Genomic DNA, 25,867 nt, shown 5'->3' with positions numbered 1-25,867 from the left:
CAAATTCCGTAGAAAGGGAGTTCCGTGCAGTAGACCCTATTGCAGGCACTTCTTTCAAGTACCACATCTACTACTGTGGCGGCAAAAAGCAGAACATGGAGTCGGTTTCGTAGTGATGGGAAAACAAAAGCAACGAGTTATCCAGTGGAGGTTCGTAGATGACCGTATATGCGTGTTGAGGATTAAGGGCAAATTCTTCAACTATAGCCTAATCAACTTATACGCACCGACAAATAATAAATCCAATGATACTAAGGACGAGTTTTACGACAGGCTTGAGAGGTGCCCAAAACACGACGTGAAAATCATCATCGGAGATGCAAATGCGCAGATCGGGAGAGAGGAATTCTTCCGTCCAGTCATTGGAAGACATAGCCTTCATCTGTCGATCAATGATAACGGTCTGAGGCCTCATAAATTTTGCCGCGGCCAGAGGAATGGCCATCTGTAGCACCTACTTTGCACGTTTGAATATTCGGAAACACACCTGGAGGCATCCAAATGGAGACTCTAGCTTTCAGATCGATCATGTCTTGATTGACGGTCGACACTTTTCGGATGTTATCGATGTACGGTCTTTTCGAGGACCAAATATCGACACTGACCATTATATCTCGAAGTGAGTAAGATTCGCGCAAGGCTGTCGAACACGGCGAAAGCTCGCACTGAGAGGACACAACGTTTCAACATCCAGCGGTTAACGGCAGACGGCGTATCAGTGGAGTACGCCAGGCAGCTTGACCAACGAATCGCAGAACAGCAGGTAGAAGAAGAAGATATAAATGAGCTGTGGAGAAACATCCATGGTGCCATCGAAACAGCTGGTTTGATGCCGAATGCCAAAGAGTGACAGAGGAAAAGAACCAGGTCAGGAGTCGCATGCTCACTGCGGCTGCGAAAAAAGAATCCATCGTTTAAAGAAACGCGAGTACGAGGAGCACGTGCTCGCCGGCGCAGAGGAGCGATAAACCAGCAACGACACCCGGGTTTTTATAAAACGGTGAGATGCAGAAATTTTGCCATGCCTGTGATGTGCAATGATAGTGCTGGCAACATGCTTACCGACAAAACGGCGGTAGCAGCCAGGTTGAAGGAGCACTTCCAGACACTGTTGAATGGAGAGGTAAATGCGGAGATCAGCAGGGACAGGATAGGAATTGTAAGCGATGGTCAAGCTGTAGAGCCACCAACACAGGAGGAGGTTAAAAAGGCAATCAATGAGCTGAAAAACGGCAAGGCTGCTGGGAAGGACGGTATTCCGGCTGAACTAGAAGTGGGGAACGAGCGGCAGTACAAGGCAATCCATCGGATCATTGTCAGGATCTGCGCGGAAGAACAAATGCCGAAGGAGTGGTTGAATGGCCTCATTTGCTCAATTTTCAAAAGGGACATCAACTGGAGTGTAAAAACTATCGAATTACATTGCTGAATTCTGTCTACAAGGTGCTTTCCCGTATCCTGTTCTGTAGACTGAGACCTTTAGCGGAGTCCTTCGTCGGCGAGTACTAAACTGGTTTTCGTGAGGGTCGCTCCACGATGGATCAGATGTTTACCCTGCGTCCGTTGCTAGACAAGTTCCGGGAGTACAACTTGCAGACACACCATCTGTTTGTGGACTTTAAAGCGGCGTACGATTCAGTTAAACGAAATGAGCTGTGGCAGATAATGCTAGAACATGGTTTTCCGACGAAACTAGTTACGCTGATTATGGCGCGTTATCAAACGGTATAAGAAAACATTGACGACGATTCAGAAGCTTCAAGCTAATCATCGGAGTGGAACTGTCGACCGGAAATTGCGTGGTAAGATTTTGAAGACCATCAAGAGGAATCCCAATTTGTCGGACCGTGATTTAGCCAGAAAATTCGGTGCTGCCCATAGTACCTGTAGTGTTCGGCAGTGTCAATCACTTTCAACCGAACGCTTCGGAGCACTAAACAAGCACATCCATTAAAGTCTACGTTCGTCTAAAAACTGACCCTTTGTTTAAGTGCATAATATATCATGCCCCAGTATGCGTAAGAGCTAAATTGAACGATTTATGATTTCTCTCTTTATCTCTTATCGTTCGTATGACGTACTCTCGCAACACGTGCAAAGGAATTTCAGTACACTAACCCAAATAATTTAGTTTCATAAGATTTATCTTTACACTGATTCATCTAATTCGGCACGTTTTCTACAGTACCGTGAGGAGAATTCGACTCCGGGAAGGAATCAAGTCGTATCGAGCTAGCAAACAGCCAAACCTAAAGAGCTTTAGAGAGTCGCCATCTTAAACCGAAAATTCCAATCGAACAGAATCAGTTGTCAAAAGTTAGTCCAATCGAACAGGAGACTTGTTAAAACACCGATTAGAAAGTCTTCAAAAGAGTAACAACTAGAGAGCCTGTTAAAGATGGAGAGACGTTATCTCCAACCGAGAATATTTTTTGAGTAGATTTTTCTCAATTTTTAGCAACTATTTATGAATTATTCAAAATAAAAGCTTCAAAGAAAGGTTCCTTGAGTATTTTACTATTGTATGTAGCATAGTGAAATTCAAAATCTTTAATTTAAATCACTGGTTCTTAAAAGAATTAGCAATAACAGACAACAGCAGCAAAAATATTTACGGTATGACCATTGACTGTAGTAAAATTATCATGAAAAGGAATTACATACCTAGATTTTATAAAAGTTGTTTATTCCAAATGTCTATTGATCACAGAATAATCTGCGCGTACGGCAACACTGACATACGCAACTGCATTGTTGCTAGATTATTTGTTTCAGATGGCGACTCTCTAAGGCTCTCTAGCCAAACCGAACCATAAAACAGAATAGTGTGGCCAAATTCCGTGCTCGAAAGCTATACGACCGGGTGCTAACCAAATTCGACGGGTGTCTTCTGATGGACGATGAAACTTATGTCAAGGCTCGCCGTTCAAGTCGTTCAAGAATGGTATGCAGAGAAAGGGTTACCCAGTTTGTTCCGAAAGACCTTAACCCACCCAGTTCCGCCCTATTGGGAAATACTGGGCAAACATGAAGAGGAGACTCAAGGCAAAGGGAAAAGTTGTCAAAGACATCAATCAGGTGAAGACCTGGTGGAATAAGATAGCCAAAACCAGGCTTGTTATTTCCTCACTCATTGTGCAAAAAGTGCAACTTTTTTTCAACACAATGAGCAGAACTGCTCTCAGAAATGAGAAATAAATCCACACAAGGAGAAACAGACCTAACATAAAGAGTAAAACTGATGCGCAGAAAAACTTCTTATTGCGCTCTTTAAATGAGAAACTTTCGGTTTCGCTCTCGGGCCTCTCGGTAGCAACAGCAGTAAGCGTGAAAACGAAACAAACGGTGCGCTTACAGAGACTATAGACTCAGAGGCGTCAAGACAACCAAAAGTTGTTAAATTTTGAATCTTAGCGGAGAAGTACTTTTGTTTATAATGGGACTTCCCTGTAGGTGCGCGTTAAGAAGCAAGCGCATGGGAATTCCAATGTTGCCATATCTGAATAACATTTTTCGCACTGTTGCCGTTGTGATATGCCTAAACATATAGATGCAGTTGCGTCCACGGGCAGCCAAACTCAACTGAATGTAAAAATCATGATTCAACTGCATTAATGGATTAATATTTTTCTGATGACTATGACCGCTTTTTACAATCGTCGTTTTTTTTTTTCAACGCACTACTCATGTTAAAACTACTCGTCAGCGCATCGCGTCAACGTATTCAAAGTGTATTAACATTCTGTTGCTCCTCAATGAGCAGCGCCATGTGCGGTTGCTTATACAACCGCGTTCAGCCAGAAAGAGAAAAATCAAAATGAAACGGAGAAGAATAAATCGCGTTGAAGACTGAGCACAGTTTGAATTTTTCTCTTCTCTTTTTTTCCTCTGAGGAGGAATCATCCCTGGCCAAAACGGTGGACGAAAAAAGTGTGCGTAATGAGCCATATTACAGGAAAAGTTCGTGTTAAACTCACTATTCCGACCAAATCGATCTATATATGTGGAATCTACCTGACAAAACTGCTAATTTGGGTCTGAACTAAATTAATAAAATTAAAAACCAACAAAATTGCTATCTAGACTTTTTGCTCACAAACATTTACGAAGACTTCTGTGTGACTGAATCATTAAACTCACTTTGGAAAAATGAGGCATTTCACACAGCAATTGAATATTCTTTATTTATACACCAATACCAAAAACCCAACGATTACGAATATGAAGAAGTTTTTGAATACGAAAAAGCTAACTATGAAAGTATTAAAGGTAGATTAAACTGTGTTAATTGGCAATATATTCTCAAGAATGAAGAAAATGTCGACACTGCTGTAGACATATTTTATAAAATTTGGTTAGAAATAATGATACAGAACATACCGTTAAAGAAAAGAAGACGTCACAAAAATTCAAAAAGCCCAGTCTGGTATAACAGCCAAATTAAGAATCTAAAAAATCGCAAACAAAAAGCCCATAAAATTTATAGAAAACACGCCAATAGTGAAAATTTAGCAATATACTTAGACATATGCAACCAGCTTAATTTAGCAATCAGCAATGCATTTGAAGAGTACAACTCAAAAATTGAACTTGAAATAAAGTCCAGTCCTAAAAACTTCTTTAATTACGTGAAAACCAAACTAAAATCTGACAACTTTCCATCCATAATGCATCTTGATGAAAGTGTTGGGGATAACTCGGAAAAGATTTGTAAGCTCTTTGCAAAATTTTTTCAAGAAATCTTTACAACATTTTCTGAAGAAGATCGCGATTGCGACTATGTTGCATTTTATCCGGAATTTTCAGTTGATATAGGTGTCAACCAACTTCATGCCCAGGACATTTTGCAGGCCTTAAAAAATTTAGATGCCTCAAAAGGCCCTGGACCCGACGGAATCCCTCCAGTTTTCATAAAAAATCTTGCAATGGAGTTTACAGCTCCTTTGTTTTGCCTTTTTAACTTATCACTGGAATCCGGAATCTTTCCAAAAATATGGAAAAGCTATTTTCTAGTATCCTTAAATCAGGTCGGAAATCTGACGAACGTAATTATCGTGGTATTGCCATAATCTGTTGCATTCCAAAACTTTTCGAAGCAATTATTAATGAAAAATTATTTAATTCCTGCAAATTAAAAACAGAATTATAGAAATGCAACACGGTTTCTTCAAAGGACGCTCGACTGGGATAAATTTACTGGAATTTATTGACTATTCATTGAATGCAATGGATAATGGAAACCATGTAGAAGCACTTTATACGGACTTTAACAAAGCATTTGATCGCATTGACATACTAATGCTGCTTTTTAAATTGCAAAAAATTGGAATTCAGCTAGGGCTCCTGAAATTGCTTGAATCGTATTTATCTAATCACCAACAAATAATTAAATGTAACGGAAAGAACTCGAATCCAATTGAAGTCACTTCTGGGGTCCCTCAAGGCTCTCATTTGGGACCTCTTCTTTTCATTTTGTATGAAAACGACATTTCCTTCATTGTCAAGAAACTTAAAGTGCTAATATATGCCGATGACATGAAGCTCTTTTTGAAGGTAAGAAATGAAGAAGACATCAATGTATTTCAAAATAAAATACACATATTCTACACATGGTGTAAAAAAACCCTATTAGAACTTAATGTTAAAAAAAATGCAATCTAATAACATTTACCAGAAAAAGAACTACACCAGAGGTCTCAATCGGATTAGGAAATCAAACAGTAGAAAAATGTGAAAAAGTTAGGGATTTAGGAATTATCTTAGACTCCAAGCTAAATTTTATCGACCATTATAACGCAATAATACACAAGGCAAATAACATGCTAGGTTTCATTAAACGTTTTAGCTATAATTTTTTGGATCCATACAATATCAAAATATTATACATTGCCTATGTGAGGTCAATACTGGAATACTGCAGCATTGTATGGTCACCTTTTTCCATCACGCACGAAGAAAGAATAGAATCAGTACAAAAACAATTTCTCTAATATGTCCTTCGTAAATTACGTTGGACAACGTTTCCTCTTCCATCATACGAAGCACGCTGCATGCTTATAAATATACAATCATTAAAAGAGCGTCGTAAATATGCAATGGTCTTATTTGTAAACGATATCGTTTCGCAGCATATTGACTCAGCAACACTTTTATCAAAACTGAACTTTTATACAACTACTCGGCAACTTCGCTATCGAAATTTATTTGCCATAAGCCATTATCGCACAAATTATGCAAAATTCGGTCCATTAAATCGTATGATGGCCTCGTACAATCAATACTGCGAAACCATTGACTTTACAATGTCTCGGCATAGACTTAAACATTACTTACAGTCAACACGTAATCGTAACGCGTAGCGAATGATACAAAAGAATAAGTAAACTTTTTAATCTTCATTTAATTATAAGACTTTTATATGAGAAAATTGTATATATTATACTAGTCTACATCGGTTGACGAAATAAATAAATAAATTCTTTAAAACGGCGGTGAAAAGTAGATAGTTCCCTTCAAAGCTGCATATGATACCATTGACTGTAAGGAACTATGAAAAATCATGGACTAGAACGGCATTCCCTGGAAGTTGCTCAGACTGCCTGCTGTTCCACATAGTGCTGCAAGGCGCTATGAACCGGACGGATATCAACACGCAAGGCAAGATTTAAAATAAATGTAGTCAATTTGTCTACTTTGCCGATGATATGGACATTATCGGCAGAACATCTGTGAAAGTGGTTGCACAGTACTCGTGACAAGAGCATGAAGCAGAGAAGATTAGGTTAAAGGTAAATACGTCCAAAACCGAGGCCGTCTCGAGCTTGTCTATCCCCTGAGACCGTTGCACAGTGGTCCAAAAGGGGGAAAAGTGCCTGCTAGGGTTAAAGGACAATTTAAACGGAGGGCATAGTTGAAAATTTATCGGGGAATTGACCCTCGCAAAATTATGTGGCTATCCTTTAACCCCCATTTGTTGTAACTAGCCAAAGATCACGTACCTCGAGTACCTTTAATCGAAACAGGCACTTCGAAGATAACTAACCGCTTGGGAGACGTGCGAATGAAATTGATTCATCATCGATTATGTCATCCTTACACGTGCGTGCTGTTAGCGAGGCGGTCGCAGATACTGGTGTGCCCACATTTTTGCACTAAATTATGATCACCGCTCTGCGACCGGCGCGCGTTCGGCGCAAAATTAGCGACGCATAAATGGTGCGCATTACCTGCGCGCGCATATATTTGCATACCTTATGTCGGCTATATTAACTGACATGCGGCCTGACTCGATGATTAGCTCGCTGCTGGGCAGGACAATTGGTGAAGAGGAGATTGCGAAGAAATGCGAAGGCTGTTCCTTGTTCGCAGCCCCAGCCAGCGAAGCGACAGGCCTGACTGGCAGAAGAGAGTGTGTGCTCTATGGGCATGTTTCTCGCTATGGTCAAGAGTTTTATACCGTATTAGTCCGAAGCCGCGGCGAAGGATTGTGCAATCGCTATAAGAGTAGCGCTTTGTCTGAAATTGCAAAGCTGCGATATTTTATGATCAGCTCAGCGCAGAAATAACCTTTTCAACCCTACAGGGTGTCCGCCGTTCGACGTAAGTCTTGAACTTGAAAGTTCTTTAGCACAGTAGGTCGCGCCTCGTTGTGTTGTGGTGCGTATTATGTTACTTACAAGGAAGTGCATTTTATTTTGCCATATAAAATTACCGACAACGATGGTCAGCCAGTCCATCAATGGAATGGAAAATAAATGCATGATCGACATTACTATGCGTGACTCTAAGGAAGAACCTCCGGATGAATTGCGACCGTCATGGACACGACAGCGTCAATTAGTAGTGATTGTGCTGTACGAGATGAACTTTATACCTACCGAAGCCTTCGAATAGAAGGCAACGGAACTTAAGCGATCCATGTGCCAAATAATTGTTGATTGTTTTTTGTTCAATTATTTTCATTATGATAAGCCATAATGGAGGTTCTGGATAAACCATTAAACAATCAAAATAAATTCGAAAGAAACAACGTTGTCTTCAAATTCAAGGCTTCATTATAAGTGTACTATAAGTACTAGGTATTAGGATTAATAAACATTCAAATGAAATTTTTTTGAACTACTAAGCGCAACCGAAGATTCTCCTTCAGTCGTTTTGACCGGTAACAGAAAATTTTACAACTTTTTTTTTGGCAAAACGATTCCCACCTGCAAACACCCACACCAGCCCCTTCGGCCGCGGAAAGCCGGCATCTTCTTGTGCGCCTTGTAGAACTTGTGCAAGCTGGTCTGGTGGTGCTGCTGCTGCTGTTGCTGCTGATGGGCGACCAGCTGATGGAAGTGCTGCTGCTGCGGCAGGGGCTGCTGGGTTGTCGCTGTTCCCGTCGCCGATCCACAACTGGTGACGGTCGTCGAGGCCGTCACGGTGGATAGCGCCCCCAGCGACTGGGGCTGGTAGAACGAGTCCGATGCCGCCGTCGTAAGATTGGTACTGTAGTTACCGGTGGGTCCGCCCTCGAGGCCGTTTCCAACTGCCGAACCGTTACTGGGGTTGTTGTTGTTGTTATTGTTATTGTTACTGCTGCTGTTGGTAGTGACCGCTTCCTTGCATACGCGGGGCAATCGCCAGCTGCCAATGTCCGGCAACCGAGTGCGAAATGTGTCCAAACTAATCGGGCAGGTGGGAATACCCTGTAAAAATAAGAGAAAAAGAAACATTTATTTAGATTTATGTGTGGTAAATCATAGTAAGCAGTGGCAAATTGGCGGACAACTACTCCGTAAGTCATGGTAATTTCTATAGGCCTCAAATTGGCCAGGTTGGTGCTGGTGGCACTAATATTGCTCTGTTTTTTGTGTGGAATCGGATTGGCTATCGTCGGAGCCGTGATATACGACGAAATCGCTACCGTTAACAGGCTGTTCAGGAGTGACGACATCTTAGTCAATGAAGCCATAGTGATTGTAATCCTAGGATGTACGGTAGCTGGTGTTGCTTTTTTCGGACTCTGCGGAACAGTCAAACAGTCCCCCAGGCTGATGTTTGCGTACGCACTTCTGCTGATAGGTCTGATCTTGGCCAAGACTGCCGTAGCAGCACAGATATTGCTGAACATAGACAGCACTAGTCAGCGCAATGCTCTGCTTTTCCAAAAAGCTTTCCAAGTCGATGCGACTGATCCTAGAATCGACCAAGTGCAAACTTCATTTCACTGCTGCGGTAGAACGTCCTACCGGGATTGGAAGGGCACGGTACCCCGTTCTTGTTGCGCCGAAGGATCTTCAAAGGATTGTAAAATAATCGAAGAAGGGTGTCAAATAGTGGTGGATCTCTTCCTCAAGAATGCACAGAAATCCCTCGGATGGATTCTGCTAGCTATGACCGTGTTTGAAGTGCTGACACTAGGTTTAAACTGTTGTTTGGCCAGTGGCATAAAACGGCAGTTAGACACTTTACGTTTCATATAGGCCCCTTGGACGGATCTGGCAAATAAATTTATTTTACTTGTTGCAAATTGGTCTTTTATTCGACTTCCATATTTAGTATAAAAATAGTACATTCTTACACCAAAACAAATCAAGTTATGCAGCAACCATTCGACCGGAATCCCACGGTCTAATCACCGAGGCGTGTAACCATTGATTATTAACAACTCATTTCGAACTTTACAGTTTACACCGTTTCTCATTGGTGCTTTCGATACCCGTAGTCAAATACAATAGGTACCTACACGTCGATACTTATGATGCCTTTATGCAATGGTTACGTTAGGCTCTTCGTCATCTTCAGTCGATCGTAAAGACAACGATCCGCTTAAACCGAACGCAAAAAACCCATTAGGCTAGGGAAAAAAAGGTTTGCTTGCGCTGTGTTGCGGGTGAGTGACAGCTCCGCCGCCGTCCAGTCAGTGGTGTGTAGCCGCACCGCGGCACACAAAATGCATCTTTTTATTGCGCTGTCTATCTAATTAAAATACTGCCACCATTATAGTATAGCCACAAATACCGTCGGAGTTTGCACTTTTGTTTTGTCCCGCACGGTTCGTTGACGTGCAACACTTGCCGTGCACTTCTGGAGAAATGAGGTCTTTCCTCAACTACGGTTTCGACCAGATTCAATATTAGGAAACCTTTAATTCGATGCTGTTCAAGTTTTAAAATGTTACACTGCAAAACCAACCAACCAACCAACCAATGAACCTTTTTGCCCAGTTTCCCAGATAGTCTCGGTCTAACTCATTAATCATCATTACGGCACAGACGGAAAGACAGCTGCGCTGAAGCGCCAAACAAGGTAACCCCCAGTCAGTCAGAGTCAGTGGAGTAAGTAGCGGTCTGTCTTTTTACGCTTTAGAAGCTTCACTTGGCAAACGGGGGTCACCGGCAAAAGTGCATAGTAAATAGGCTGCAAATGAGATCGGAAAATGAGGCTGCTCGTTAGCAAATTCCACACGATGACGTGACGACGACGGCACCGGATGGGTTGAAGATCCTTGTTTGCAATTAACTGCGTGCTCACTTGAAAACATGAATGATGCAAAAACGTTGGCGTGTCATTAGCACCGATTGGAAGAAAAAATATCGTGCGGGGGAAATTTATTGCTTCTGCGCAACTAAAACAAACTGTACATATTCCAATGGATTAGATTAACCCCAATAAGAATTTTAAGCGAATTGTCGAGCGTGAGAAGGTTTTTTCCGCACTGACTGGTCAATGTTTGGATCTAACGTGAGTTTAATTAGTATAATTGCTTAGCTTTTGTGGCAATTTTTTTTATTGAAAGGAATATTTTGAAAAGCCATTATTTCCATAGTAATGACAAAAAACAGCTAATGATAGAGTACCAGGTCGGTCGGCAAGACGTATGCTGTCCTTACTCGTTATCGCCTCTATATTTCGGTGATCCTAGAAAAGCGAAAAATAAGTTGTTTGCATTCGATAAACCGCCGCTTCCGACGATAGGCCTATAGCCGGCTTGGACGTTCAATAACTTTTATGATAGATTGGTAGATAGTTTTTGTTTCAGATCAGATAAAATCTCTCTCTCTCTCTGTCTTTTTCTCTCTCCTCTTCTCTCGCATGCTGCTAACCCATTACCCTCATAAGCTCCTCTTATTATAAATTTTAAATTATAAATTTTCACACAAATCTCGGGTAAATTTTCAAATAGACCTAAGTGACAATCAGAGATTCTCTTCGCGTCTCCTCTCTTCCGTCTTTCACGGCTACATAAATGCATAGAAAAGGAAATTTTCAAAACATTTAGCTGAACCCATTATATCCCAGCAAACAAACGTATGGTCAAACGCTATAACAAACGCTTTCGCCATTTTGGAAGCCTAGTTTTAGGAGTTTATACAACACATGATTTTATGTAAATTTGCTGGTTGCGTTTAACGCCTGGCTGGGCAAACTTGGTGCGTTTTGCCCCACATAATGATTTTGACTCTTGCTAAAAATCGTCAAAAATAACAAAAAATACCGGTTTTTGTTAGGGAATTTTACCAGGAGTAAGTGTTAAAAAGATCCCGTCTTCTAGATGTTTTTTTTAGATTATAGTCACTTTAGCAGCTTATGTCATTCGTGACTTCTGCGGGGTTGGGATTTGAACCCGGGTCCTCGGCGTGAGAGGCGTGAATGCTAACCGCTACGCCGGAACTGACCCCACTCTTCTAGAGGTTGAAAAACGTGGCCCAAACACACCGTTGCTTTGCAAAATGATGTTTTGCTTAAGCGGTGCGTTCTGCACCACGTTACCCTACGTGGAAGACCATCAAGCAACGAAAGGGATACCCAAAAACATGCGCTACCAGGAATTAGATGCCACCACGCCAAAGCAGTCTAGCGAATATGTTCTCGTCTTTCTTTCAAAGTGGGTCAAGTAATAACTCACCACCTTTGTCTGAAACGTATCTAAGCAGCATTCCGCATTATAATGTAAATGTGTTTAGGATGAATTTTTCGACACGCGACGTTCTGCTCAAGCTGCAATCCATCGATGGATCAAAAGGCCCCGACCCAGATAAATTACCTCCTCTCTTTGTGAAACAATGTGCTAGTGCTCTTGCATATTCTGCTAGTATTCTGTTCAACTGTTCTATTAATGAGAGGTTCTTTCCTACGCTTTGGAAATCTACCTCAATCTCACCAACTCACAGAGCTCGATCAACGACATGGAAAATTATCGTGGCATCTCCATCCTCAGCTGTCTGCCTAAAGTTTTCGAAAGTATGGTGCACGATATACACGAACACGGTTTCATGAAAAACGCTCGGCCACTACAAATTTGTTAAGCTATGTGTCAACTCTTCGATAAGATGGATAAACGACAACAAATCGACTCTGTATATGTTGACTTCGCTAAAGCTTTCGACAAAGTACCACACATTCTCGCGATTGAAAAGTTCAAACGAATAGGGCTTCCGGACTGGCTGACTCAATGGATTCAGTCGTACCTCATGGGACGCAGCGCATCAGTGAAAGTTGGCGGAGCATATTATATTCCGTCCCCTATTCTATTTGGGGTACCCCAAGGTAGTGTCTTGGGGCCTTTGCTTTTCATTTTGTTCATCAACGATATATATGTGAAACTGAAATCACCAAAATCTCTAAACGCTGTTGACCTCAAATTTTACCGTGTAGTTACGACTTTGACTGACTGCTGTGCACTTCAAACAGACATCGACACGGAACGGAATGGAAACGAATGTCAACAAATGTTGTGTGATTTCATTTACCCGGTCGCGTGCGCCGATGACCTTCGACTATACTATGGCAACAAAAAGATTGAAACGGAATAGCACAGTGAAGCATTTGGGAATTCTCATTGATAGCAAATTGAGATTTTCGGAACACATCGCTACAGTTACGGCCAAACCATATGCAATGCTTGGATTTTTGAGAAGAAATACGAAATTCTTTAATGACGTGTATAACCTGAAGACACTTTACTGGTCACGTGTACGCACTGTTCTTGAATACGGAGTACAAGGTGCATGCTGATCGGCCTGCCAGGCAGGCGGATATTCCTACAACGCATATTAGTATTTGATACCCTGACTGACAACATCGACTGCCCCGAAATACTGGGAAAACTGCGATTTAACATCCCGACCCGAGTGATGCGTCAATATGAGTTCTTCCGAAGATCGACTCACCGAACTACCTACGGAATAACAAAACCCCCTAGCAATGTGCTGTAACCGTTTTAACGAAGTTGCTCATATGTTTGATTTCGGTATGAAAAAATGTTTGTTTAGACTAAAAGTTAGTTAGCATGTAATTAGTAATATGTCTGTCCTCTGTGCGATATTTATATTTCGAAGATTAATAAACAAACAAACGAAAACATGACGTCCTGCCTGGGGTCTGATTTTGGTTATAGATGGAATAAAGCGCTGATAGTATTAGATTAAACGGACCACATTGTATGTACAATCTAAAATAATAATTTACAAATTTGTTTGCCTAAATTTTACTCGTAACACCTTTTATGTGCTCAAAAATCCTCGGCTCTCATTCACCGACGCAAGTATATTGGATGGTGGGATAGTTGGTTGTTTTAGATAAGGGAGTACGAGTGCACAGTGGAAAATATTGGGACAAAACACCCAAAATGGAGTTGAAGTTTTTCATGAAGTATTATTTTTCTATGAAAGTAGACAGACTAAATAACTTAATTGCAAAATTTCAAAGTGCTGGGAATGATACAGCTTTTTGGAGAAATTTTTGAATCTGAGGTTTGTGTGACAACTTCTCATATTTTTCATTCAACGCAAATTTCGAAAAACGGTTTTTAATCGTATCCTGTTAGGTATTTGCATACAAAAAAAACGTGATTTGGTATTGAAATGGTTATAGATTAGCACCTTATTTTGCAGATTGACGAAAATCAAGTACACTCTAAAATATATTTGCTTCAAATCTCCAAATAGTAACACACATGTGACTTCGCATTTTCAAAGTTTAGCATCTTTTTTTGGGAACGGAAGGTAACCGTCATTTTTTCATATTTTATGTAGAATTTAGTCTACTTTCCAAAAATCATATCCGCATTTTGCGCAGATTTGCGCAAAGACTAAAAATATTGAATTTTATAGAACCATGTGTTTTTAGGCAATTCCACTTTGTAATTACTTCAAGCAATACTGTTACAGATATTTTTAAAGTAAATCTTTGAGCATTTAGCAGGTATAGGTTAGTACCAGGTCGACAGAGCAGAAGTGACACTTTGATATTCAAATTTTAGTGAATAAACATGGTTATTGGCTGGAGAAAGCGCTATTTTTAAAATTCAAAATTTATTTTTAAATGTGGCGCAACCTTATGATTTGCTGAGTGTTACAAGGTCATTACTACTTCTCCTAATTATCCCAATGCAAAAAAACACAAAATAAAAATAATAGTTCAAGTAGTTATGAAACTTTTCTTAGAGAATTATTTTAGAGACACCCTAATTATTGATTTTTTTAATATTTGAAAACTTTAAGTTTTAGTGGTCAATTTGGTTCACAGTTTTATACAAAATATGTAAGTTCCATGCTACTTTGCCAATTTTATTAGTTTTGTCTCAGTTTTGTTCTGACTGGCGCCACTGTGGAGTGGTTTGGATCTTAAAGCCTAGTATCCAGCTGACAAGAAAACAGCTCAAGAAAAAATTCTGCTATTTACCGAAGAAATTTTGACAACTGCAAGGCAAGCAATTATCTGTCATTTTTTCTTGTGCTAATAATTGCGCCGGATATTATTCCGTACGGAAAAGTGACGTTTCAATTCACTTGCATGTAAAACTGCGCCATCTGAAAGTGAAACAATATTTCTTGTGAGGTGCATATACTAGTATAGAAATCGCAAACGGAAAATCTTTTCTTTAGCATTTCTTGGCCTATCTTTTTGCCCATTTCTTTTCAGGTCGATACTAGGCTTTAAGAGAGAGAAGTCAGCTGGGATTGTTTTCGTGCATCGAACTGTCGGGTGAAATCGGGTAAGAACTGTCACTGTGAACCGGGCTAGCTTGATTGAACAAAACAGGGGCAGTATTTATTTGCGATGAAATTTCAAACCCCTCGCAAACCCGAGCATGCTGACTTGATTTAAATCTTGTTATTTGAAATTTCTGCATTAAATATAAGAAGAAGAAGAAAACGAAAACAATCAATCTGTTATTGAGCTGGCTCCTCTCTCTCAGGTTTGGATGAGTGAATATTTCTCGGGTAAATTTTCAAATAGACCTAAGTGACAATGAGAGATCCTCTTCGCGTCTCCTCTCTTCCGCTTTTTACGGCGATCCTAATGCATTTTAACACATCAGCTTTGCATAAAACGGTTGCCGGAGTCACTAGTTCTGAACATAAATTGGCAATAAAATTTATTCATTGATTTTTCTCCAACTGATGTGGGATGAAATATTGTAAGTTAAACAAAGTACAATTAGGTTTAAGACAACTTCTCCAATTAATACATAACATTGCTACATTTTTAATAAATAATCTGAAACAAAAGATGTACTGCAAATTAAAAATATTTTATAACTGTTCGATCCCGCTGTGATGCATTCTACCCCTTTTTTGTATTTTGAAGTGTTTTGCAATTTATGTGAAAAGCATGCCTAGTTAATGCCGTTTTGTGATGAATCATCGAGTATGACAGTATATCACTTAGACTGCACTTATTATGAAATTTGCCTACCGACTAGTGGTAAAAGCTTAAGAGAAAACCGTGATTTCTTACATGTGGAATGAGATCGCGGATAATCGCTTCATTTTATTGGATGTGGATATGTTTGATGCTTTTACATGCTACACAATTATGAATTAGTTTGTTTTACACCAAAATAAAATGCGCATTCATAATTTTACAAAATAAATTCCGCGTTTTGAAACAATTAATAGCACGGGCCATATTGGAACTTTTGCGCTTAACTGGTTGAAAACGGCTAAAAAATAAGAGTTTCAAAAAAAGTTGAATTTTGAGCAAACCTTGAGATCTATATCATACGATATTTCATAAATTTGCCATGAAACAACTAACAAATGGCTCGGTTCTGTAAAAAAAAGAACAGGGCTTTCAAATGGAGTAAAAATTTTTTTGGCGGCCATCTTGGATTTGGTCGCCATATTGGATTTTATCAAAAAATGACCGTTTCCCCCTTAAGCCCCCCAACCGATTTTCGTTTTAAGAACACCATTGGAAAGCTGAGAAAAATGCTATTAGAAACATTCATAAAATTAGGTGAGCAATGGCATCTATCTATACCTATAAAGAAGGATTTCTGTCTGTCTGTCTGTCTGTCCTGTGTTCCTTATAGAATCAAAAACTACTGAACCAATCGGCGTGAAAATTTGCATGTAGAGGTTTTTGGGGCCAGGAAAGGTTTTAGTGATGGTTAGAGACCCCTCCCCCCACTAAGAGGGGGGGCTCCCATACAAATGAAACACAAATTTCTGCATAACTCGAGAACTAATCAAGCAAATAGAACCAAATTTGGCATGTGAGTGTTTTCGGTGACAAGAATTTATTCTAGGGTAATTTGAGACCCCTCCCCTCTTTATAAGGGGAATTATAACTCCTCTCCCCTTTAAGAGGGGGGTTTCCATACAAATTTCCTCATAACTCGAGAACTAATCAAGCAAATGGAACCAAATTTGGCATGTGAAGGTTTTCGAGGGCAAGAAAATTTTCTATGTTGAATTAGGACCCCTCCTCACTTTAAGAGGGGGGGCTCCTGTACAAATGAAATACCAATTTCCTCATAACTCGAGAACTAATCAAGCAAATGGAACCAAATTTGGCATGTGTGTGTTTTTGAAGACAAAATTTTTTTCTATGATGAATTGGGACCCCTCCCCACTTTAAGAGGGGGGGGGGCTCCTATACAAACGAAATACAAATTTCCTTATAACTCGAGAGCTAATCCAGCAAATGGAACCAAATTTGGCATGTAGGTGTTTTTGGAGGCAAGAATGTTTTCTATGATGAATAAGAACCTCTCCCCACTTTAGGAGGGGGGGCTCCTATACAAATGAAATACAAATTTCCTCATAACTCGAGAACTAATCAAGCAAATAGAACCAAATTTGGCATGAGGGTGTTTTCGGTGACAAGAATTTATTCTATGGTAAATTGAGACCCCTCCCTCTTTATAAGGGGAATTGTAACTCCTCTCTCCTTTAAGAGGGGGGGCTTCCATACAAATTTCCTCATAACTCGAGAACTAATCAAGCAAATGGAACCAACTTTGGCATGTGAAGGTATTCGAGGGCAAGAAAATTTTCTACGGTGAATTAGGACCCCTCCCCACTCTAAGAGGGGGGGCTCCTGTACAAATGAAATACAAATTTCCTCCTAACTCGAGAACTAATCAAGCAAATAGAACAACATTTGGCATGTGGGTGTTTTTTTTGGTGACAAGAATTTATTCTATGGTGAATTGAGACCCCTCCCCTCTTTATAAGCGGAATTATAACTCCTCTCCCCTTTAAGAGGGGGGACTTCCATACAAATTTCCTCATAACTCGAGAACTAATCAAGCAAATGCAACCAAATTTGGCATGTGAAGGTTTTCGAGAGCAAGAAAATTTTCTATGGTGAATTAGGACCCCTCCCCACTTTAAGAGGAGGGGCTCTTGTACAAATGAAATACAAATTTCCTCATAACTCGAGAACTAATCAAGCGAATTGAACCAAATTTGGCATGTGTGTGTTTTTGGAGACAATTTTTTTTTCAATGATGAATTGGGACCCCTCCCCACTTTAGGAGGGGGGGTCCTATACAAACGAAATACAAATTTCCTCATAACTCGAGAATTAATCCAGCAAATGGAACCAAATTTGGCGTGTAGGTGTTTTTGGAGGCAAGAATTTTTTCTGTGATGAATTAGGACCTCTTCCCACATTAGGAGGGGGGGCTCCAATACAAATGAAATACAAAATTCCCCATAACTCGAGAACTAATCAAGCAAATAGAACCAAATTCGGCATGTGGAGGTTTTTGGAGGCAAAAATATTTTCTACGGTGAATTAGGATCCTTCCACACTTCAAGAGGGGGGGCTTCTACACAAATGAAATACAAATTTCCTCATAATTCGAGAACTAATCAAGCAAATGGAACCATATTTGGCATGTGGGTGTTTTTGGAGGCAACCATTTTTCCCATGATGAATTAGGACTTCTTACCTTTTTAGGAGGGGGGGCTCCCATTCAAACGAAATACAAATTTGCTCATAACTTTAGAACTAATCAAGCAAATGGAACCAAATTTGGCATGTGAGAGTTTTAGATGGCAGAATTTTTTTTCTGTGGTGTATTACGACCCCTTTCCCTTTTAAGAGGGTGGGCTCCCATACAAATGAAATACAAATTTCCTTATAATTTGAGTACTAATCAAGCAAATGGAACCAAATTTAGCATGTAGGAGATTTTTGAGTCTTGAATTTATTTTATGATAGTTAGAGACCTCTCACCCCTGTGGTAGGGGGATATGGACTCTCATACAAATAAAACAGAAATTTTTGCGAAACTCAAAAACTAATCCAACTCGAGAAATTCGAGACTCTCCCATAAAACATTAATCAATAACAAGACCACAAAAACTATCTATAGTAACACTAGATCATTCAGGACGAGACGATCGCGAGTGTTGCCGGTGACCCGCCGTCGGAAGCGCCGCCCACTGGGGGGTTTGCAAAACTCGAGATTGTGCAAAGATCATCCAAGATTCATGATTTATGTACAACACAGGTTAATTTGTGGCAATACGAAGTTTGTCGGGGCAGCTAGTTAACTAAATAAAACAGCGCCAACTTCGATTTATAGGTACGCCAAAACCTAACAGAATTCACTCAAATACTAATGCCACTTGATGAAAAACTTATGAAACTTTATCCACCATTTGAAAGATTTTGGTCTGCGGATCAACTTAGCTGAAAACAGTAATTTTCTTTATTGCTGGAATCCCGAGATATACCGAGATAAAGTTAACGTTTCACAGCCGTTGTACAAAATACAACAGCGCGAGTAACGGAGGGTTAAGGCTCATATCATTGCGTCTCAGCGTCTGGTAGAAAACTGAAGACACTGTTTGCAAGAACTACGATACCAGTCGCAAGTCGTCACAGGAATTTGCACAATTCTTGGTAAAGTAGACGAAAGATGTGTACATTCTACTGAAGCTTTTTGAGCATCTTATGAACCGTTCATAGCAATATGTTGAACAGCAGGCCCTCTATTTGAAAAATTAGAATTAACATCCTCTCGTTTTACGTTCAAAATTTGAACTAACGTTGTCGTTTAAAATCCTTAGATGGCTTCAGAAAATTAGAAATAACGTCTTTTCTTTTTACGTCCAAAATTTGAATTAACGTCCTCGTTTTTTTACGACCGATATCTTTGACGTCGCCCCAACAGTAGACGTAAAATGAGATTTGAGTGTATCATATGCGGCTTTGAAGTCCACGAACAGATGCGGCGTGGGAACTTGTATTCACGGTGTTCCGGTGCAGATCCTCTAATGCCGCAGCGTTAATATTTGATCCGCTGTGGACTGACCTTCGACGAAACCGGCTTGATAAGTTCCCACAAGTCTGTTCGCAATTGGTGATAGTCGGCGAAAAATGATTTGGAGCAGCACTAAGCATAATTGAAGATGATTTAAAGTAACAGAGGGATTCCACGCCAAGTGACGAAAAAATAACATATGTAGTAGTTTTTATAAACATGACTATGACCATAATGTTCAATAAGACAACTGTATCAGTTGAATTGTACACTCAAATAAACAAATAAACATATGTTAGTTGAAAGACAATCATACTTCATATCAATCTATCATAAAAAAATGTACCTTTCTCAACCAGTGTTGTAATTGATAATTTGTTCAGTCTTCAAAAAGCGATATCAACGCCAATCCCTAAAGGATGCGTGATTGTGACTTGGTGGTTATCACTTTATGCATCTACAAATTTTAAGAAACTGATAACAATGATACACAGAGCACAAGCATTTGGAAAAGTTGACCTCTGACCATCAAACAAACCTTAAAAAATTCCGTAACAAACTTGAAAATTTGAAAATACCCAGCATTATCGAATTGTATCTACATTAGTAGTTCTACGTCGACCCATTTTTTAAATTTTCTATTTTAAATTAGCTTATAAATGTGATGGTCAATTTTCAAGGTATTGTTGGCAGTTTTCAAGGTTGAAGGTTTTCTAAAGCAAAACAACAACCTATTTTGAGGCGTCAAAAAGTATTACGAAATGTCGCGGCGGCCATCAGTTCAGCGAAACCGCCAGATAAAACTGAAAGCCTATACCTAACAAGAAAGGACACAAAAATAAAACAAACAAAAGCTTTAGTCAGACACAAAAGGAGAGACCTCATATTTACACTGATTAGACTGCCGCCCTAGTGGTTTCGCCATAGATGAGTCCACTGTTTGCACGTTGCTTAATAAAAACAAAACGAGAAAAAAACAAGCCTGATTGGTTACGAAGGTTTATGGCGGCAGGAAACATTTACTCAATTTAATTATAAGCTCATAGGCAGCCCAAATTGGTCCCTTGTTCAGATCAGGTGAAGGTTGTGGTTCATAAAGGTGTAAAAAATTGCTGGCGGCTTTTGAAAGCCGCATAAAAACTAGGACTGAGTAGGTATTATCCCTTCGGCTTTTTCGCTTCTTTCCTTCGTACCTAGTAAACAACCAACCTTGTTTTAGATCGGTCATTCCAAACTGTGGCATCCAGAGTGACGTAATTTTTCCTGGTGTAATTTCCGTATGCCTTCCTTTATCTAGGATGCTGGAAGCTTTAATTTGCTTTTGCTTTTCTGCTGAATTCTAACCGACCTCAGTCGAGAAGCTGGTCCACCTTCACACTTACCATTCTGGACGTGATAAACCTTCGGCGCTCCTTTCTTCCGCACGCAAAGCCGTTCTCGCTTGATAATTGCTGCAATTCTATTGATTCAGTTAATTATAATAATTCATCGGCTAATAGCGGCGTAGGAGCTGCGAAGTGAAAAAGCACGAGCGGGTAATGTTTTCATTACCAACCGCGACTATAGAGCAAATAAACGTAGGGGAACCGCGCCGATATTGGACCTGCTGTACAAAGAGGAATTTGTAAAATGGAGAAATTGTGTTTAGGTCGAGAACAGTAACTTGTGGATACAGCATAAATGCTACTGCTGGACCAACCAATGAACGGGTGGCAACGGGTGTCACGGGCGCCACCGGCAAACAAGTATCCGGCACTCAAATGCAAATTGTTTGCAAGTTGCAAGTGTGAAAAAAAACCTAAGTACAACGTTGTCCGCGTTCCTTATGTCGTGGTAGCCGGCAGCTTGAGCTTGGCAGAGTGTAAGGCAGCAGCACGAGGCGCGAAAGTAAAAGTACCTGCATGGAATGAGTCGGTATGCGAGAGGGAGAAGACCCCGCTGTCTACTACTGGTGGTGGCTTGTTCCATAAAAAGACCGGCCGACCATGCCGACCCACAGCAAGTCTTACCTCTGGCGGTGGTAAGTGGCCGGCATTCTTGCGCCGGCGGCCCGTTGTTGCCAGCTCGCGTGGGAGTCACGAGTCGGGTTGGAAAGAGTGCGGTGCGGGCTAATTTGCAATATGAAATAGAGATTCTATTATTTTAATTAGGTTTTCACTATCTGTTACGTTCTTCGAATTATTAACTTGAAATTCCTCTCTTCGGCAATAGTAAGGCTGTTACTATCACATAAAGACCATATGATGTAGACAACATATTTGTATAAAAAAGGAACAAAAATATCGCGGGAATGAAAATCAAGTGGTCATAAAGCGGAGTATAGAACATTTAATATGGTAGCATAATGAAAAGAAATACTTAAATTAGTATCAAGCGCAGGAACTTCCTATTAAAAGGATGGATTGGAATTTCCATCAGATGTTTTTTCAACTATATTTTGCAAAACTACAGTAGCCTGGTCTTCATGGTATCCCCACTTACTGGGGTTCCAGAGATTCCCACAGCCATAATCATTGGCATGTACTCATCTGAAAGACCGCACATCAAACACTTTCTCCAGATTGTCTCAGATTTGTATTTTTAGTTCTTCGTAGGGTCAACATCTTTGAGATTTTCGTCGTTCTTCCTCTGGGGATTGATAGCCTCCCAGAGTTCGAGTTCGAGTTCGAAGTAGGTGATAACAGCAATCATTGCGATTCATTTCAAATCAGAGTTTAAATCCGCAGCTGCTGGGCCCGTAACCTATAGCAAGCACTCCAGTAAAACTCAAATTATTGTATGATGTTTGAGAAAAGAATAGAATGAAAATTTTTATCATAGGGTAAAATCCCCACAATTCGCCCCCACCCCAGAATTCGCCTACCCTTTGGTATTTCCGTGAATTAACTCAATCATAGTCAGATTATAGATTGTTAGTTTAATTTACATTGAATTTAACTTTATTTTCAGTTATGTGAATAAAATTCGTTGTGTTATTTTATGTATTTCTATGATTTAATGTGGTTTGAAAAATTGGTATTTAGGGCGCGATTTTTCCGCACATAAAATAAAATGGAGGAAAAGTAATGGAATATTGTATCTCCTTGCACTTTTTTCGCATCATTTTGGTTACATCTGGTTTAAATTTCATGTTCGTGCTTTTATTTTGATATTTTATCGTAATTCTGTTGAAAATAAAACACTAATGCACTGGGCGAAAACTGGGTACCGTAAATCATATGAGTTCCAAAATTCGTACGGCTCGAATCTGTACATACTCAACCGAACTTACAGCGTGAACCAGTTATCGCTCTATCAAATTCAGGCAACAAGGGAATAAAATATTTCGATTATAGGTATCATGAAATCTCTAATATCGTAGCATTATAAATTCGTTCTAATAAAAAATGCTAGTTAAGAATTCCAAGGTATGCCAAAAAGTATCCTAGTTCAATAGGTAAGATGGGTGTAGTTTTCAGTTGCTGTAAACCGCATTCCCGGAAGTAAACCCGCATACCCATTTACTGATTTACTGAACAATTTTTTTCTATATCTTTTTATTGACTCTACAGCAGTTTGGCTGACTTATTTCTTGAGGAAAAGGTTAGGTTGTGTGCTCGAGTCTCACATTCGATTAGTCAATAATTATAGCCCAATATCAAGATTTTCCAGTTCATCTGATTTTAATTTTTTACATTAAACGCTTACTCTTTCCCAAAAAATTACTGAACAATTATATACGTAATCATTACACAAGGTTATTTGGTATGCTCTGAATTGAGATTTATTCGCCCACAATGAAAATGAATCAAAAAATAACCAGATGAACCAACAGGACCATTCATTTTAAATATCATTGACAAGTGTTAAAAGTCTTATTTTACTGGATTGAAAAAAAGCTTTTAGTAAAAACCTAACTTCTTTATATTTAAGCACTTGATAACCATAATCTTAACGTTAAATAATAGTAACAACAATCCTAGCAAAATAGTTGATGTTATATGGGAATTTGCAACGAATAACAAGTGGGCGAAATGTGGTACTAGAAGTTCCTGCTCAAACCTGAGTATTTTGCTATCAAATTTGTATTTTCTTTATTCCGAATAGTCGAAATAGATAGAATCTTATATATAAAAATGGATATCTGTCTGTCTGTCTATCGTTATGTTCCTTATTGAATCGAAAACTATTGAACCAATCGGCATGAAAATTTGCATATAGGGGTTTTTGGGGCAAGGGAAGGTTCTTATGATGGTTAGAGACCCCCACTAAGAAGGGGGGCTCCCATACAAATGAAACACAAATTTCTGCATAACTCGAGAACTAATCAATCAAATGGAACCATATTTGGCATGTGAAGGTTTTGGGAGGCAAGAATTTTTTCTATGGTGAATTGGGACCCCTCCCCACTTTAGGAGGAGAATTAAGACCCCTCTCCCTTCAATAGTGGGGGTGGCTCTTATACAAATGAAATACAAATATCCTCATAACCATGATTTTTTCCATCCTAGTCATTCACTCAAGTGAGCGTCGCTGATTTACGATCATAAGCTGCCGAAGGCAAAAAGATTACTACCGCTAACGCTCAGCAGTGATCCAGAACTCTACTGATGCGCTCTCGCTGTTAGCTGTGCACGAACCAGTCTCGAAAGAGAAATGATTCAAACGTGATATGAAAAAATAGTGATTGGATCAGAATCGACACAATAACAAGACGAACGTAAGCGATGAGAATCGGTTTGAACTTGGTTCACTTACGCTCACTGATCGTTCAGTTTTAGCTCAATGGTATTCACACTTCTGCTACTAAAATATATTGTAATTATTCTCCGTATATTTCAAATATTTAAACACTTTGTAACTTATCCAGAAGTTACATAACTTATTGAAGCAAAATGAAAGTTGATTCAAATGATGATTGCAATCGTTTTCGGTTCTTTAACAATAGAGAAGATGAAAAGCAAAATAAAATCGGATCAGATTCGCGCAGTGGCAAACGTTTGGTTCGCTTCATTAGGGTCAGAGTGTGAAATAAACAGAGTAGGCATGATCGCAATCATTTCAGCTCATATTCAATTTGGTTCGTTTGCAACAAATGATGCAAACTGATATGAGAGCACGCTTGGTCTCTCTGAGTGAGCATATAAAAGGTGATGGCTGTGTGAGTTGAATCGGCGATTGAGTATCGATGACAACATTTTGATGCAATTTTTAACCATGCTTGCTCATAACTAGAGAACTAATCAAGCAAATAGAACCAAATTTGGCATGTGGGGGGGTTTTGGAGGCAGGAATTTTTTTTGATGGTTTGAGATCCCTCCCCGCTATGGTATGGGGATAAGGATTCTCATACAAATAAAACAGAAATTTTTGCGTAACTCAAAAACTAATCGAACTCGAGAAATTTTAGACTCTTTCATAAAACATTAGTCAATAACAAGACTACCAAAACTATCAATAGTAACATTAGATGATTCAGGGCGAGATGGCCCAGGCCGCGAATGTTGCCGGCGACCTGCCGTCGGAAGCGCCGGCTACTGCGGGAGGGCAGCCCCCCGTAAAGATCACCTCTATCTAGGTTTATTTATTTCCCTAGATCTACTGACCTCTATTACTTTCCTTCAGTTAGGTCACCCCTGCGAAATGGTACTTTCTACGAAAAGATTTTCCGTGAAATGGTACATCCCGCGTAAGGTTTTTCGCAAAATGGTATTCTGCGAAACTCTATATTTCGCGTTATGGCCAATCGAGAATTGGTGTTCCGCAAAATGGTATTCGGCGAAATGGTTTGTAATGATGGCGAATATTTAAATGCTAGACGCTTTATTTTATCAGGCTAAGCAATGGGGGGAGTTGTTTTCTACTTTACTATGAGGAGAATTTGTATATTAAAACACCAATGAACTTCTCAGAAACTTGCAAAACTCGAAATTGTGACTAAGGTCATCCGAGATTCACGATTTATGTACAACATAGTTTAATTTGTTGGCAATACGAAGTTGGTCGGGTCAGCTAGTATTAATATATAGTCATACTTCACTAAGTTCGGGTCTGATTTTAGAACAATATGGCGATTTATTTATTTTACAACATAAAAACCTGATAAAAGAGCCGAATTCTGGGGTCGTTACCCTATAACTTACTAAAAGCAGTCCATGCTAACTCATGGCTAGCTACTCTAATAACAACTGTCATCAAGAATGAAATCTAGCAATGCTCCCTTTAGAATATCAGGATAGAGAATATCAAAACCAATTCTTTTGATGGGTTTGGCGATGGGATTGAGCTCGCAATTAGCACGTAGCGAAACAATTCTTTGACGTGAGATGCTTTTTCGATCGTGTCATCCAAGTTTTCGATTGAGTTTTTCACCATTTCTTTTCTCTTTGTGAT

The 25,867-nt window shown here is 39.7% G+C and overlaps 1 protein-coding gene across 3 annotated transcripts in view; it reads right to left on the bottom strand.

The window, feature by feature from the left end:
• The window catches only part of LOC128743956 (disheveled-associated activator of morphogenesis 1), a 259,396-nt gene that overhangs the window by 17,650 nt on the left and 215,879 nt on the right, over nucleotides 1–25,867 (bottom strand). For all 3 annotated transcript variants that reach the window (XM_053840670.1, XM_053840668.1, XM_053840669.1), the window contains exon 2: nucleotides 8,208–8,690. In XM_053840670.1, the coding sequence (XP_053696645.1) occupies nucleotides 8,208–8,252 (45 nt within the window). In that variant the 5' untranslated portion in view covers nucleotides 8,253–8,690. The remainder of the gene's footprint in view (nucleotides 1–8,207; nucleotides 8,691–25,867) is intronic.

This window comes from Sabethes cyaneus, chromosome 3 (assembly GCF_943734655.1).
Source record: "Sabethes cyaneus chromosome 3, idSabCyanKW18_F2, whole genome shotgun sequence".
Taxonomy (NCBI): Eukaryota; Metazoa; Arthropoda; class Insecta; order Diptera; family Culicidae; genus Sabethes; species Sabethes cyaneus.
Note: the sequence above shows the minus strand (reverse complement) of the source record. Positions and strands in the feature narration are given on the sequence as shown.